The sequence below is a fragment of the Egretta garzetta genome, unplaced genomic scaffold (assembly GCF_000687185.1).
Source record: "Egretta garzetta isolate BGI_Z169 unplaced genomic scaffold, ASM68718v1 scaffold549, whole genome shotgun sequence".
Classification (NCBI taxonomy): Eukaryota; Metazoa; Chordata; class Aves; order Pelecaniformes; family Ardeidae; genus Egretta; species Egretta garzetta.
The window spans coordinates 100,993-118,055 of NW_009260840.1; the positions used below are offsets into that span (position 1 = coordinate 100,993).

General features: G+C 37.3%; 2 protein-coding genes across 6 annotated transcripts in view; one reads left to right on the forward strand and one right to left on the reverse strand.

The window, feature by feature from the left end:
• Window positions 1–11,319, forward strand: part of DENND4A (DENN domain containing 4A) — a 51,964-nt gene extending 40,645 nt beyond the window's left edge. For 2 of the 5 annotated variants that reach the window (XM_035902515.1, XM_035902516.1), the window contains 13 exons: window positions 1,121–1,261; window positions 2,200–3,293; window positions 4,037–4,247; window positions 5,411–5,505; window positions 6,500–6,675; window positions 6,776–6,922; window positions 7,377–7,611; window positions 7,839–8,093; window positions 8,619–8,736; window positions 8,893–8,919; window positions 9,439–9,601; window positions 10,562–10,626; window positions 10,856–11,319. In XM_035902515.1, coding sequence (XP_035758408.1) covers window positions 1,121–1,261; window positions 2,200–3,293; window positions 4,037–4,247; window positions 5,411–5,505; window positions 6,500–6,675; window positions 6,776–6,922; window positions 7,377–7,611; window positions 7,839–8,093; window positions 8,619–8,736; window positions 8,893–8,919; window positions 9,439–9,601; window positions 10,562–10,626; window positions 10,856–10,992 — 2,864 coding nt within the window. In that variant the 3' untranslated portion in view covers window positions 10,993–11,319. The remainder of the gene's footprint in view (window positions 1–1,120; window positions 1,262–2,199; window positions 3,294–4,036; window positions 4,248–5,410; window positions 5,506–6,499; window positions 6,676–6,775; window positions 6,923–7,376; window positions 7,612–7,838; window positions 8,094–8,618; window positions 8,737–8,892; window positions 8,920–9,438; window positions 9,602–10,561; window positions 10,627–10,855) is intronic. The other 3 variants (XM_035902517.1, XM_035902519.1, XM_035902520.1) reach the window with 3 other exon arrangements.
• Window positions 11,320–16,295: 4,976 nt separating this feature from the next.
• SLC24A1 (solute carrier family 24 member 1) overlaps window positions 16,296–17,063 on the reverse strand; it is a 15,086-nt gene continuing 14,318 nt past the window's right edge. The window contains exon 9 of the mRNA XM_009647099.2: window positions 16,296–16,577. Within this exon, the coding sequence (XP_009645394.1) occupies window positions 16,328–16,577 (250 nt within the window). The 3' untranslated portion in view covers window positions 16,296–16,327. The remainder of the gene's footprint in view (window positions 16,578–17,063) is intronic.

The window sequence follows — 17,063 nt, forward strand, 5'->3', positions numbered from 1 at the left end:
TTTTTTTTTTTTTTTTTTTTTTTTCCTTCAGGTTTTCCATCTGCTGCTCATGATTCCCTTAACTGCAGCTGGGCAGCATAGACTTTATGCAAGCATATAACAGATCAGATTGTGTAGTAAAAATCTGAGTACTATAGATTCCCATATACATTCATTGAAAACACTCTTAATAATAAATGTTCTCCTAATAATATAATTAATTACATTATTTCAGTGTGCCTTCTTCTACTATTTAACTATCCACTTGTCAAGTGGAAGCGGTATAAAAGTATGAGAAAATGTGGAATCAGAAAAGTTACTTCAGTGTTTTCCTTTCAACACAGTCTTCCTTCTAGCACTAGTGCTTTTTCTTCAGTTTGCTTGAAAATTTGTGTAAGTGTTACCCATGGCCATAAGACATATCTGTATGATGGCAGGCAGGTTATTTAGGCTTAATGAAACATTTTGAGGACACAGAAAATGTGAATTCTGCTGAAAGCTTGTATTATTTTTAGCCATAATGAAGCCACAAGTTTGTAGCTCTCTATAGTAATATTATGTGCTGAAAATGTTTTGCACTTTTGAATACAACTTGAGAATCTGAAGTTGCTTGAATTCCTTTAGAGAAGTAATTGTCTATTTTGGGTAACCACATGACAACAGAATTTGTCTTTCATATCTAAAAGAGGTGGGTATAAATACTGCAACATTTGCTTCATTTCTCATGTGTAGTCATGGCCATGGGGGTAATGAGACCTGTCTGAAGATAGTCTCATTGGCCCTGAGCTCTTGCAAAGGCAGGAGAAAATACTCTTATGCCTGTCCTTTGTAAGTGAACAAGGGTGGTCTAAGTCTCCACAACCACCACAAATTTTGGTATGCAAGTACTGATTACTTGGATTCTGTGTACAGAAGCTTATGGAACTTCCAGTTATAAAAGTAATGCCAGGAATTAATTATCCATAGTTCAGTTGTTCCACCTTGAAAACCTCTTGATATCAAGTAGATATCAACCTGTGCATTATGGGATATGTGCAACATGCTGTCACTTAATCCTGCATAAAGCTTCTAATAGGTAATGGAAACTTGAAATTGAAGTTGCTTTGATTCAAAATAACTGTCTATCCTTTTCTACATACAGTGTCCGAAGTGGAGAGCACAAAAGGGAGCGGTGACTGCTTACCTAAACTTAATTATCAGACCTCAAGTAAAGCCAAGGCCGCTTCTAGCATAGTGCGGCTCAATGGTACAGTGGACAGTACTGTAGCAGAAGCTAGCACAGGTGAGTGGAAGAGAAAATAGGTGTTGATTCTTGTGCAGTTTTGTCTGTATATATCCCATTTCTAACAAGAGCTCTAAGTAGTGTTCTTGAGTTCTGCTGTCCACAAAACTTACTATATTTTATTGGTGTAATGGTAGTGGCCAGTGAAATTTGTGGGAGCAGTTTTGTGGGAATGAGTTTAGGTCAGAGTGGGCGTATGCTGTGTCAATGAGATGCATCTGAATATTCTGCATTTCCAGATTTTTTTTTCTTGTCTGCCTTTTTTTTTTTTTTTTCCCTGCTATAGTTAACATCTGCTTACAAAATCCTAGGTCTTGTTTTTTTTCTTATAACCTCCAGCAACTAAAAAAATTCCTTCAAGATGGACAAGAGGTTTCTATGCAGTACAATTAAAAGAAGCTTTCAGGCACTTCCACAAGTCTTTAGTAATGTCAAATCTGGTTATTATAATACTGTTGGCTGTTCTTGAAATACTGTAATATCTTACTTTAAAGTCTGCATCTTTATGCTCTGGCAAAGCAGTGGAGATTTCTGTGACAATAACTCCTCTTGTTGGCTCTATTTCTAATTCATCAGGTTAGAAAGTGTTGTGCTTTTTTGCCATTTCCTTGATACCTTTGCTAGCTTTCAATCCTCTTAGTGCAGTATGTCCCCAGAAGAGGAAACAAAATACACTTGAGACTTTTCTTGATGGTGTCTCTCAAAGCACTCTTGTGTTGTATGGTTTAGCTCGCTTTTAAATGTTTTATTGACCATGGTCATAACTTTTATGAAGGGCCAGACAACTCAACGTTTCAAGCACTAGCACAATACATAGTGAATTCCATCTCTGTGTTGTAAACTATTCAAAAGATGAGACAAATTTGCATTCTTCTGTAATTTTGTTTAGTTTTCTCACATAGCACGAAGTAAAGCATCTTGTTTCATCTGTTTTTCAGAGAGTTCTGTAGGATTGCTGTTTACATCATCTTTTGAGGATGCCAGTGAAGCAGAAGTTATAAAAAGTAAATCCTTAAGAAAGAGACATAAAAGTGCAGTAGAACCTGACTTAAGGGAGATACCGTGGGAAAGCAGGAACCGTAACCTGAGTGGAGATGGCTTAGTGGGACTCATGATAAATAGAATAAATCAGGAAGCAAACCCTGGAGAAATTGTTGAAAAACTAGGAGCTGATGCCAAAATCCTATCTAGTGCGTTACAGAAAAGTATAAGGCCAAAAACTCTTAATATCAGAACTTCCTCTTTAGGATCTAAAAGAGAAAGCCTGGAGAAAGAATCTAGTGATGAAGATGCAGCTTTTGATTGCAGTTTTACAGATAAAACAGAGTCTCCCGTTATCTTTGATCTGGAAGACTTGGATGCAGAACCTGAAACATCTACAGCAGTGAAATCCTCCAGTGAAAAATCTAGAAGGCTGCAAAGGAAGAGCAGCTTTCCAGTAAAGCCAGTTGAAAAGACAGATGTTGAAACTGGATTTGATCCACTGTCCCTGCTTGTTGCTGAGACAGAACAGCAGAAAGAGGATGAGGAGGATGATGACGATAGAAGTGTTTCTACTCCATCTGCAAGGCGGGATTTAGCTGAAGAAATAGTCATGTACATGAACAACATGAGCAGCCCTTTGTCAAGTCGTGCCCCAAGCATCGAGTTGCAAAAACCCTATGATGACAGAAACGCTAATAAAAAGAGCCCAACAGTAATCCAGCCTTGTAGGAGGTCCAGCCTTCCCCCGAACTCCCCAAGGCCATCCAGTCTTACCAAATCCAAGAGTTATCACGCAAAAAATGAAGAAAGACCAAGAGACAGGCTTTGGTCCTCCCCAGCTTATTCCCCAAACAGCCCGGCAAAGGAACAGCCACAGGATGCAACTAGTTCATTAACACTTGTGTCTTCACCATCATTCAATTTGGATACGCTGTTAACACCTAAGTTTGACGTTCTAAAAAGCAGCATGTTTTCTGCTGGAAAAGGGGTTGCAGAGAAAGCTAGCAAGTGGTACTCAAAATTTACAATGTATGCTGCATCCTCAAAGGTAAATTTTCATAATTACTTTTTTCCCCCCACAAAATCTCCGTTCCTGTAAATTAAGGAAGAAGCTTTGTAAAATTTCAGTCACTGACTCCTGTGCAATGAATCCCCCATTTGAATGACGTGCATCATAGTAGACTATGTGCATTAAGTTGTTTTAATCATGTTGGAATTTCCAGGACCCTAGTTTTATTATCCTGAATCAAACAAAATTTTGGTCTAGCACGGGTTCAGAGTATATTTAATGGGAAAACCGAAGTATACCATAGTGTGCTGGCAGAGCAACTTTAGAAAGTTCTTTGCTGCTACCAACTCAAACCAAAACTCAATCCCAGTCCTTGGAAATGAAAATAGACACAAGTTGCTTTTGTTGTATTGTCTTAATGTGCTTAAAAGCAATCTGAGGCTAATTAACTAAAGTATCAGTGATGCTTTGCCTATCCCAATGCATTCCTATGGCTGCTAATAACTTCTGTAGCAATGGTGGGAAAAAGTTATAGGATTAAAATGTTTACGTTTTCATTTAGATCTTTTTATTCAGAGAATCTCTCAAAAAGGATCCTCATGTAGCTATTGAACCCTGAGTGAAATTTGCCTTGTTTCATGTTTGCTCTGAATACAGATCTGAGCCGAGTGACTTTTCAAGGAGGGAAGTTCATGCCTTGAATTTACTGAGACGAAGGCTGCCTCTTATTTTCCTACATTTTTGCTTTCCTTTTCTCAGTGGAATTTGTTTTCTTCTCTCAGGATCAAAATTCAGACCGAGCAAGTGTTTCATCTCTTGGAGCTCTGGACTCAGAATCTACTTCTCTAACTGATGAAGATGTCTGCAATGATTTTGAAAGTGCTTCTCCTCAGGAGAATACCACATCAGAAATTAAGGGAATTGGCCTCAGCAGGACAAGCCTGGAAAGCTCAGCTTCCCATGACGGCTCATCAAAGCAATTTGACCAGTGTGGTAAGAGACACCTTTTGCATTGCATTCATTGATCTGAACAAAAATACTCCAGTTTTAGAAGTTGTTCTTTCATAATTCTTAGTTTGGGGTCATCCAGGTCACTAGTCCTTTTTGTGGAAGAAGTAAATTTTTCTTTTTCTACCTGCAAACTATTACTCATACAGATAGGTCCATACTTGTGGATACTTTTATTGTAGAACCTTGTTTGGGGTGTTCTTTCTTCTGGAGTAACTTGCACAGTAACATCCTGTCCCTGAATAAGTTTCCAGATGCTACAGCTATGCAAATAAGAGACCCTTTAGGTCCTTCAGTATTCATATAATCATCTTATTTGTATAAGCTGTACAGCTCCAGAAAACATTGATAAAAAATTTCAAAAGGTAACTTTATTAGTCTGTTTTTGTTTTCTGAAAGTAATAAAAATCCTTTTTGGAAAATTGTTACTATTTTCTATAAGCCACTGCTGAAGCTGATTATCAGAGAGACACTGGGTTTGGGGTTGGTTGATTTGGGTTTTTTCCCCCCTATTCTGTACAGGATAATTGGTAGTGACTGTTATATCAACTTCTATACTACTGTCATTATTGAGTACAGTGTGTTGAGCAGAATCAGGATGAACGGAAGATCTGTCTATTTAGATCCCTCCACTTAGCACCTGGAGGAGCATGCCCAAATTTGGCTCTCTACCTGGTGGGATGTGATGGAACTGGAGAGGGGCAGTGGAGGCTGCCATCATGGCCAGGGGATGGGGGCATCCTGAGGCTGAGGGGAGCCTGGCTCATTTAGGGTGGCAAAGAGAAGGGTCAGGGATATCTGCAGTCACAAGCAGCACCTCTTATCCTTCCCTATTCTTTGTCCAGACAGAAAGTGTGGGTATGAATTACTTAATCTGTAAAATTTGTTTCCAAGCTACTGACTGTTGTAAAAGAAGAAAACTGAACATATGGATATTCTATGTTGGTAGATTTTATTTTTGCTGTTGTTGGTGCTGGGCAGATGGTGGCCTCACACTCCAGCTTCACGTTTCTTTCTGTCTGAGTGTATCTGATTTGTTGCATCTTCCATCACACGTTTTATAACTGCAGTATTGTTTGACCAGAAAAACAGTTTACTAAAAATGCATATTCTGCATAACTAATACTTTGGCTTTTTTCTGTTAATAGGGTCTCTTTCAAAGTTCCCTTTACCTGACAAATCAGAGTTGATATCTTCTTGCAGTACAAGTAGTACCAGTGTGTTTCAGAACTACGCTATGGAGGTACAACATGATTTATTGATTTTAATTGATACACTAAAAGCATATGTCTTTAAATATAAATGCTATCTGAATCTCTCTTAAAGTTCAAAGCTTAAAACTAATCCACTGAAAGATAGATAAATGTTTCTGTGACAGAGTAGGTTTCGTTTCAAATCCTGCTCTGGAAATGTCTTTATTGCAGTCACATCTTTTTGGTCCTTAAAGCTGCAGTTCTCAAGAGTTTGAGAATTGGATGCCATTGAATTTGGTCATCTAAATGCCTCGCACAGCTAATTTTGTTTGAATTGAAAATACCAAGTCCAAAATAGCACTATATGCTTAAAAATATGGAATAAATAATTAGCTATTTCTTCTTGTAGCTTCTAGTAAGATCATTTTGCTTTTCACTGTTAGCCTGAATTTGGATTAATGACTGGTCATTTTCATCTTTTTTCTTCCCCTTCATTTCTATTATACTGACAGTAACTACAGAGGAGTGTTTAAATTCTAAGAATAATTTATGTAGGTGCATAAATATTCCTGTACTATTATGTTTGCAAACAGATTACAAATGACATGTTATTGTTAATAAAAATTTTTTTGAGTAACTGGCTGGTTTTACTCTGGGAAGACATAAAAGGAACACCTAATCCACTTAGCCAAAGTATATTTATTTCACAAACATAGTTCCAGATCCCAGTCTGCTTGCTACAATAGAACAAAGACCTGCACTTAATAAATTTTTCAGACATTGTTCATTCCAGTCATTTACCATATCAGCTGTCTGCTAATGCAGTTTGGATTTAAGATTTAATAGCTGTTCTGCAATACATAAATTTAAGCCCGAATTTTCCAACCAAAAGTCTGGAAACAGATATGTGGCTGAGCTTGTATGCAAGTGGTGAGCAGTATTCATCTAAGGGCAAAGATTTTGGCTATAGTTCCAACTGCTTTGTAAAAGAAGAACAGTTTTGAGGATGTGTTATAGTGAAGTTCTCTTATCTGCTGTTTGCAGGTCCTCATCTCAAGCTGTTCACGATGTCGAACTTGTGACTGTTTAGTTCATGATGAAGAAATCATGGCAGGTTGGACGGCGGATGATTCAAATCTCAATACCACGTGTCCTTTCTGTGGCAATTTATTTCTGCCTTTTTTAAGCATAGAAATCAGAGATCTTCGGCGACCTGGACGGTAATAACATTATTTGAATTTTCCTCTGTTTTGAATGCTCATAATTGTGGAGTGGGTTTTGTTTGTTTAGATAAATATCAAGCTTTTACTTTCCCTGCAGTTATTTTCTGAAGTCCAGCCCTTCTACAGAAAACATGCAGTTCCCATCACTTTTTGTAAATCAGAGTGGGAAGTCCTGTAACACTGCAGCTACTGTTGGCCTTGCTACGTCTCTAATGTCTGTTCAAGAGGATATAAATTCAAATAGGTACGCCTGCATTTTTCTGCATGGAAGTTGCTCGGGTTCTCTGTGGATGTGCGTGTATTCCTCATCAACAGAAATAAATGTAATAAGATACTGTCTGAAGAGGAGAAATTGATTTGAGAGAGAATCTCCTTGCTGCCTCTCCCTTATCTCTAAGTTGACCACATCATGCTTTTTCAGCGTGGTGTTCACTGTTTCATCCCTAAGCTAAAAATTCACACAGGTATCTGTAGTTCTGCAAGTTTTATGAATTCTTAGGATGTTTGTGTTCAATATCAGTGCAACGAGAAATAAAACTTGCACTGTAGCATGAATGAGTGTGGTGGCTGACAAGGTACAATTTGAGTTGTCAGGTTGATTATTTCCAGTTTATTTCTGTCTGTTTGCATATGATTGAGCACTTTGAGTAAACCAAAAAGCTGAGATTCTTAATCTTTTTTTTTTTTTCCCCCCTTAGCAAATCTAAGCAAAATGACAATATTTGTGCCAGAAGTATCCAGATCCCCTCAGGAAGAAGACAGAATACGTCTGGGTCAGAATGTACAAGTCACCCTGTAGCAAGGAGTATCAGCACTTTTGGTCCGTTGGAAGAAGATGAGAAGGAAAACCAGAAGATCAGCCATATCATTCCTACTGGTAGCCTGCCTGCTACTTTGCAAGGACCAACAGTGTGTAGTTTTTCTACCTTAAATGTAATTTTTTAAGTGTGTGATAGATTAGAGAAATGTGAAACAGCATTAATTAGGAGAACAGAAATTAACCATCCTAAATTATGAGAAATACTAAGGTTTATTATTGAAACTAATATTAGTTATAGTTTTTAGATGTTGGTGTGTCTCACGGGGGGGGGGGGGGGGATAAGACTTTTTGTGAAGATAGTTACATTCCAACTAATGGCATTTTTTCTTTTTTACCATAGGATTCCTTGGGACTAGAATGGCGCTTACCTAGTCCTGATCCTATAACAGTTCCTTATCTCAGTCCTCTAGTGGTATGGAAAGAGCTTGAGAGCTTACTTGAAAATGAAGGGGATCATGCAATAACAGTGGCGGACTTTGTAGATCATCATCCTATTGTGTTCTGGAATTTGGTGTGGTATTTCAGACGCTTGGACTTGCCCAGCAACTTACCAGGATTAATACTTTCTTCTGAGCACTGTAATAAAAACTCCAAGGTAAGGAATCAGATAGGAAATATTAACATATGATAAATGGTTGTTTTCCCATATAGGAAATCATTAGATAATTCAGTAACTTTTAGAAATGTGTCTTACAATATGCTGGGCCCAGTCCTGAATTGGTAAAGAATGTGTCAACCGAAGGACAATATGCATAAGTTCTGAACTTGGGCTCAGCAGTGCTTGTGCGGGGTATGTGTTTGGCTCTTACTGATCACACTGTAATTTGTGATCCTCAGTTACAAAGAAGATAAGTTTTTAGTTGTCTTTACTGCAGTTTGACTGGTTAAGCAGTAAAAGGAGGAGGAAGTTAGGATTTTAGGACTGTGGGAAGATACGCAAAATACTCATTTACTCTGTCACTGACATCCTGTTCAGATTTAGCTTTCTCTGGTTTTACAGCAGTTTTAATATTAAAAGCCTTTTACCATGAGGCCTATAGATGTGAAGATACATTTTAAATACAGTCCCCTGCCATGACTTTGTAATAAAATATCTTTATGTGTGCATTCTCCTGTTCAGATTCCGCGAAACTGTATGTCAGAGGACAGTAAATATGTTCTTATTCAGATGCTATGGGACAATATGAAATTGCATCAGGATCCAAGGCAGCCTCTGTATATTTTGTGGAATGCTCAGAGTAAGCTTTGTTTCTTCTGGGTTTTGGTGGGTGTTTTTTAAAGAACAATTTTTATTTTGAGCCCCTGAAGAATGTGTTTTGAAAAAAGTTGTCTTTGTGGATAGTTCACATGAGATACATAACTGATTTTTGATCGTGCTACTTTTTGTCTTGCAGGTCAAAATCGCACTCTTTTGTTTGAGAGTGAGTGTTAAGTTTGGTGTTGCTATTCTAAGTTTGTGTGACTTGGTTTTGGACGGAGGGAGGGTGGTTGTATGTTTAGCAGTAAACTGCTTGAACAAGTTTAGTTTTCCAGCATACCTGTTTCAAATCATTGACCATTTCCAGTGGCTTTTTCTTCATTGGGAAGGGAGGAATAAAAGGGAATATGTTTCAGTGATACACTGAACTTAGATTGACAGTTCATCCCCTTGGCTTGTTTTCTTATTTTTAGAATTTGCTTACTAAGAATTTTGTTGCCAGTGCTGGATCATATGCCTGAAAATCGCTCATGACCCATTACAGCTGTTGCATTTTCTTACGTGCTTTTTGTGTTTCCTTATGTTGATATTATTTTGACTTGATGTTTATTGTTCTTTGTTCACAACATATATGTCAACGTTTTCACAGTTTGTGTAGTCTCCTCTTTTTTTTTTTTTAGTAATTTTTTACTTGCCACACAAGGAATATATTTATTCTTACAGCATTTCTAATGTTTTTCAGCCCAGAAGTACCCAATGGTCCATTTATTGCAAAAAGATGATGACTCTTTTAATCAGGAGCTCTTGAGAAGTATGGTGAAAAGCATCAAGATGAATGATGTATATGGACCAATGAGTCAAATATTGGAGAGACTGAACAAATGGCCACATATTAAAAGACAGAGGTAAGAATACAAACATGCCTAACTGGAGCAAGGTTGGACAACAATAAGGCTATTGTAATAGAAATTATATTTTCATAGTGTGTTTTTTAAAGAAAAAAGCACTGTTTTTCAGCAGTGTTTTCAAATTTATCACTCAGTCTGGTAAATATTCTTAAATATTCTTTTTTTTCTTTTTGTGATAATTTTCACAAACATTTTAGAAAAAAAATGGAGAAACTTTTTCCTCTTTCTCTCGTCTTTACAGCCACCTCTTAACTCTGAATAATGAGAAATCAAGTAGGGAGTGTGTGTCTATTTTATTATTAAATTATATTTATGTATTGGTGGCTTTTTTAGGAACAAAAACCCTATACTTGTTCCTATGGGTGGATTTTTTTGTTTGTTTTTAAGTTTTCAGCAGAGAACAGAAAGGGAGCTAAGAAGAGAGGTGGTCATCTCATATTTAGGAAGGTTTATTCCATGAGCAGTGGAATTAGTGAAAATTATTTCCTATGAATTTGTATTTCTTGCCTGGATTTACTGATTTTTATGTACAGTAAGATATATAGCAGCCTTTTCAACAGCTGGAGTATTGACAAGGTGTTTATTTGCTTGTCTGCATGCTTTTTCAAGGTAACATAGAAAAGCAGAAAAGCAAGCTCTTTACCTGTTTGTCCAATTTGGTGGAATTTGGTTGCGTGCCTTAAGTGCATGCTTCACTCTGCATGCACTTGGTGCAACTTCCAGCACATCAGTGGACACCTTAAGGACCTACCATGAGTGATCTCCATACGTGGGGAGCCCGGGGCATTCTCCAGAGGCCAGAAATGACAACATTTTGGAGATGGCAATCAGGAATTATGTTCAAAATGCCACTTTTTAAAAATGTTATCTTTAAATGCTTGAATCTATTTTTAATATAGACTGTTTTGTGGTATATTATTGCAGTATATAAACTGACACTTCTTTTTGCAATTTCAGGAGCCTTTACAGAGAAATACTATTTCTTTCACTTGTTGCTCTAGGAAGAGATAACATTGATATAGGTAAGTTTTATAAATTATTCAGATAAACATAGATGGTGAAGGCATGCAAACCAGTTTTTCAGCTTCCAAAAAAAAATAAATCTGTAGATTAGATGTGTGTCATTCCATGTTAAGTGCTGAATAAAAGGGACTTTACAGTTACTCTCCACTGATAAGCATACTAGCTGTCACTGTATTTGGGTTGTCGTTTTGAGCATGGTATATAGAAGTTGTTTTTCTATTTCTGCAGATGCTTTTGACAGAGAGTACAAAATGGCCTATGATCGTCTCACAGCTAATCAAGTGAAGAATACTCATAACTGTGATAGACCACCAAGTACTGGAGTGATGGAATGCAGAAAGATTTTTGGAGAACCATATCTTTAAATATACCTAGATAAAGAGGTGATATCGATGATGTATACCTGTGTAAAGTAACCACTTCAGTCACAAGGAACATCTCAGTCTTCAGTGTTTAAGAACGTATGTACGAATGTACTATGGCAGAAGGCCTTGGAAAAATGAGGCCTATCTACAGTGGTGGAAATGGACAGAGTGAAAAATGGGCCAAATATTATTTCCCTGTCCCTTGTCCTTTCTGCAAATCTATGTGTAGAAAGGAAGATTCTAAACAAAATCAGTTCTTTAACTTGGGACAACATATTACAGTTCCCTTCCTAAAAAAAAAAAAATACTAAATAACAGGTGGACAGAGACAATGCACTGAAACTAATGTGAGCGAAGTAAATTCTTCAAAATCTATTGTTTACATAGAATATTCGTGAAGTTATGAAGAGCATACAAAGTTGTATTATACATATTTTAAATTGTTTATAGTAAGTTGATATTTTTTTAATTTTTTTAAATTACTGGAGTGACTTTTAAATGGACTTGCTGCATAAGCAATACAGTGCTTTTTTTTTTTTTTGCAGTACACTGCTATTTATAGTAACTTGTCCAGTTACTTTTTGAAGAGTGATTTGTTTTTAAAAACAGAATAGAAAACGTTAACCTTCACCTAGACAGTACTCTAGATAGAGGATTTCTCTCATGCACACATGGAAAAAGTGTTACCACAGCAATCAGAAGGAAGGTATGGTAAACATCTGTAAAACTCTACTGATGAACACACTGATTTCTCTGTAAACTAAGTTGATTTTTTTTAATTTTTTTAAATTTACGGGAGTGACTTTTAAATGGATTTGCTGCATAAGCAATACAGTGCTTTTTTTTTTTTTGCAGTACACTGCTATTTATAGTAACTTGTCCAGTTACTTTTTGAAGAGTGATTTGTTTTTAAAAACAGAATAGAAAACGTTAACCTTCACCTAGACAGTACTCTAGATAGAGGATTTCTCTCATGCACACATGGAAAAAGTGTTACCACAGCAATCAGAAGGAAGGTATGGTAAACATCTGTAAAACTCTACTGATGAACACACTGATTTCTCTGTAAACCACTTCTGTAGAAATCTCCTCTTCCTCTACTGTTCCCTTCGCTCCCTACTCTCTGGTAAAGAGAAAGCGTACTGAAGAGTCCTACAGATTATGTTATGGAATCAGTACATCTCAGCTGTTGGCATTTGTTAATGTGACCTCATTACAGATGTAATATGAAGCAGAATGACAGCCTGTGAGAAGTTCTTCATAAACATGCAGTGTTCAGTCTTGGTGGATGTGTTTGAAACACACTAAATATGGCACGTACATAATGCTAATCCAAAGCTTTTAACTAAATAGATACAGCAAACTTGCTACAGGGAATATATAGGGAATGTAACTTATTAGGGCATATTGTGCATAGTTAAATGTACTTGGAATGTTTGGTCTCTCTTTCACAGGCAAAACAACTTCTTTTTTTCCTGTGAAGAAAAACTCTGTGTCAGTCCTTGTGATGGAGTCATGGCTTTTGACTCATGTTTTCTTGTTCTAGAGATTTAAAAAAAAAATGTTCTGTGCTCTCAGTCACATAGCAACTCCTCACCAGAAGGTAGGCTACAGAGAAAATATCAGCAGTCTTGTATGGAGGTGGGAAAACAGACTCTGAATTCTATAAAACACCCTAAACAAATTAAACCATGCTTTAACAAACAGCTTTATTTTAAGTAATCTTAATGGGTTTCCAATTCTGATTTCTTTTAGTTGTTGCTGTTGTAATACTTCTAAATATTCAGCCGTTACATTAGATTTTATATTGCGGTCTGCTGACCAGCAGGTATGTTTTAAAATCTCTTTAGTTTGCAAGTGTAATAATACAGCAATATTTAGTTAGGCAGAAAGGAGGTAAACTTTAAAGCTCACATTTACTTTCTTAAATGAAATAGAATGAGCCTCTTCGAGGCTTAAATGAGAAGCAATGCTGCTATGAAGCTCTATGTAACCTCCTCCCAGACCTCTGTAGAGTAGTGAGAAGATGCTGCCCTAAGGAGAAAGGATTTAAAATTTGTCGAGCTGCAGGTATATACTGATAATTGCAAGATGCAGTCTTGTTGGATACAGCTTTCATTGGGTAATACCTCTTCTCTAATTTGCTGCTAATTACATAGCTGACCTTTTTTGAACATATCCCCTGACCCTGAGGTGGAGCTAGCAATGCTACACTTACCAACATTTTTCATGTTTAATTTATTTTAACAATTTCTGATGCTCTCTTTTGTACTGCCACGCTTGTAAAGTATTCCTCATGCATGAAATACAGATACTTTTTTCACCCAGGTAGATGGTAAACAGTGTATCAGTGTAGGGTGGATACATACCCCCTTCATTCTTCTGAACTATTGTGAAAAATACCAGGTTATTTTTTAACGTATTCATCGTAAGTACCTATTAGTGTGCATGTATGCTCTGCTCTGTACAGTAGGTACACTGTATTTACCAAGTAAACATTGCATACAGTAGTTGCTGTGTATATAAACTCATACATGTCTGTGCTGTCTATAAGGTAGTGTTCCTAGCCCTTTGCAGTTCTGTTTCCCATGTCATTTACCACTTGGGGCAGCCACTGTTTTATAGGACCTTCAAGCCGTGAAGGAGGGCAAGTGCTCTTTCCAGAGCTGCCGTGGTGTGTTAGAGGAACTGAGCTATGAAGCAAGCTTCACGCTTCCTATTTTAGTCTGGCAGAAGCGGCCGAGCCTGGTCCCTAGCCACCTCTCACGTACTAGGACATAACACTGCAACTGTGTGTGCTAGCGCAGGGAGAGACGCAACACGTGGAACACGTGGCCCCCTTTCTCCATTCTAGTCCCAGCTTAGTTGTGAGTACTCCAAACTGTCTTCAGACTTATAAAGCCAACAAGTTTTGCCACTTCATTCAAATATCACCACTCCTGCCAGTATTATCAGAAGAGTATATGCTGTCCCCTGAAAAGGATTGTGTATGCATCCTTCCGCCAAGCAACCTTGCTGTGTTCTTGCATCCTCAGAGTGGCACTCCTGAAGCATTGCTGATGTTTATTTGGGTGTGCTTTTAAATTACTCTATCATGTAAGTAGTTCATCAAGTGAAATCATGATACTTAATGAATTGTTTTATAAAGTCTGTTGCAAGTCAGTCCACTGTAGAAATACTATAATAAAATATAGTTGGAATAGCGATATACTTTAAGAGGGAAATTTTCCTCATTCAAGTCATAATGTCCAAAAAGTAGGTCCTGAGGTGGATAATTTTTAAGCATCATACAATTCAGTGTTGAAACAGTTTTCAGATCTCACTGTCCTTTATTAGAAAAGCAATTTGAGTATATTTTCCAGTACGGCAAAGATGGATAAATAAAATATTTGAGACATATTTTCAATTGAAAATTTTGTATGAACTGAATTTTCTCCTTTTGTGTACTAAATAATGCTTATGTCAAAAACCTTAAACAAAGGTTTTACATTTGCAGTGCAATATATATTTTGCTTTACTTATGGTTCCACTGGAATAACTATTGGAGATGAAATACTGAAATGTGAATAGAAATTGTGCTGTTCCTCTGACACTGCTAACTGTTGCCCATTTTTGAGAAGGTTTGCTGTTGGTGCAGTTACAGCCCGACGAATTAACTTCCACTGGCAAATTAAATGATTTGTACCCCAAGAAAGAAAATTCCTACATGTAAAATCTTTGTATAAGAAATGGGAGATGCAAATAGTAATAATAGAGAGGGGTATTGCTGGATATTATCTCACTAGGATTAAAAAATGGTACTTTGTTAGCCTGCAAGCAGCACTTTTTAAATGAATGGTTGTAGATTTGTAAATATGTAATGTTTAAATTTTATTTACCAAAAAACAGTATGTTGGATGTTTGCTTTCGTTTGTAGTTCCTTTAAAATATGCAAGTCAGTGTTCATGATGTTAAGGGGTTTGTTTGGCTTTTTTTTTTTTTTTTTTTGGTCTCACCCAAAAAAAGTTTTACAGTGAGTCAATAAAAAGCTTAAAATCTTTCTGGTTATTTTCGTTAACATTTTATTAGATGGATTAGAACGACAGAAATGTCTGCAACTCTTAACTACATTGTTTGCTCACATGAGGCGTTGTTAACAATAAACCTTTCCGGTTTGTTGATGGTTGATGTCAGTGGTGTTTTTTCGTAGTGGTTATGCAGAAGACAGCGCTAACAACGAGAATTAGTGCTGGGCACAATAATCTGTAAGTTTCAGAGATCAGTGTCAGGATGAAAACGAAACTCGAGCAGTTCAACTTCTTGTTGTAGTATTTCTGACTCCTGGCTTTTTTTAGTTTTTAGTAGTGGTGATGTGATATTCTAACCCTGTCTTGGTTTAGTCTTGTTACAGTAAGGTGTGAATCTGAATGACATCACACGTGTGTGGTGGCACTTATCGGAAGATTTAGGGATTGTATTGCAAGATCAGATGCAGATTTCAAAGGAGCCATACGGATAGCTTTCAGGATCGCTCTGCAAATCTCAAATCCTGTGTTGTTCTGCCTGCAGAGATAACCCTTACTGCTTTGCCTTTTCCTTGAAAACCTTGGTGTTGCATTCCCCATGGCGTTAAGAGGGCCAGCAAAAGGCATTTCCCCTGAAGTGCGTCGCATGTTCTGTGTACCCGCTCGTGGAGGTGTGCGTAGAGCACCCGTTGGGGATGCTTTATAGTGGCACTGACTGAAAGGATGGAAACTGCCTCTGCATAGGGAAGCCGCGGCAGACTGGCTGCAGCACAGACCTCGGGAACCGCTGGGCTCATTGCTTCATGTGCAGTTTGAGGGAGCTCACTTCTGAGATGCAGAGCGTGTGTCCACACCGTGATTTTAAGCAGAGTAGTTCTGCAAAGGCAAGCCATAGAGGTCCAATTCTGTTCCCATGGAAGTCAAGATGATTGATTCCAGTGAGTTTGAGCAGTTTACTAAGTAATTTAGAGTGTGTTCCTGAGAATATTTCTATAATGAGTGAATATTCTGTGCTGAAAATCAGCTCCATTAACTTGAGGGGATCACTCATACTGAAAACTTCATGCATCTATATCACATCAGCCTTCCCTGAATGCCTAAACATGTACGTTATTTGGTATCGGTCACTTTGTTACCTGATCTTTTCTGATCCTAAAGAAAAATAGTAGAGGCTCACTTGAGATTTATTTTTAATTTTTAATATGTTAAAGATATTTTATTCTCAGTAAGTTTGATACAATTCTGGTTGCTTTTTTTCAGTAGAACAATTGCTACCTTAAAGCCCTTTTGCTTCTGGTGTACGCTTACACACATCTTGAAGTGTCCAAATGTCATACAGATACCGGGCAAGATATTATCTTGTCTTCTAACATCACGCTGATGATCAAAAACACAAAGTAAAGAGCAAACATAGTGAGCCCCAATAATTTGTTCATTTTCCATTTACATACAGCGATTGAGATGATCACAAATAGGAGCATGAGAAAAAGGAGAACAATTGCACAGAACAAACCGTTGCTACTGACTGCAACTGGACTGAGCCCGTTGAAGACCGAATAAAGGAACCAAGGAACTGGCAAACTGCAAGCAAAGGAAAAGTAATTGAAATCAATGTTTTAAGGCAGTTCATTTTCTGCATCATAACTAAGCAATTTTCCCAAACTGTTACAGAAAAAAAAATGCACGACTGCATTCAGTATAACTCAGCATAAATCTAAAACTGATGTTGTTCGTGACAAAAGTTGCATTTGGATAATACTTGCGCTATCACAATGCAATCCAAGAATCTAAAATGGTTTTAAAATAATACCTATGAATTAAGTGTCTCAGCATGCTCTAGTAAAGACTTAGGTCCTGATGCTTTATTGATGAAAGATCTGGGCATAACATCTGAATGTCTGAGTGACTGGGTAAGTCTCCTGTCTGCAAATCTTTGTTGTTAGATGAAGGTTTGTTGCATTTTTTTGTCTTGGAAAAATCAGTAATTTTCCATTGGTTCAGAATTGGGTGAAGGTGATGGACTAAGTTATAAAAATCTCTTTACTGGCTGGGTAGGGGTTTTAAAAA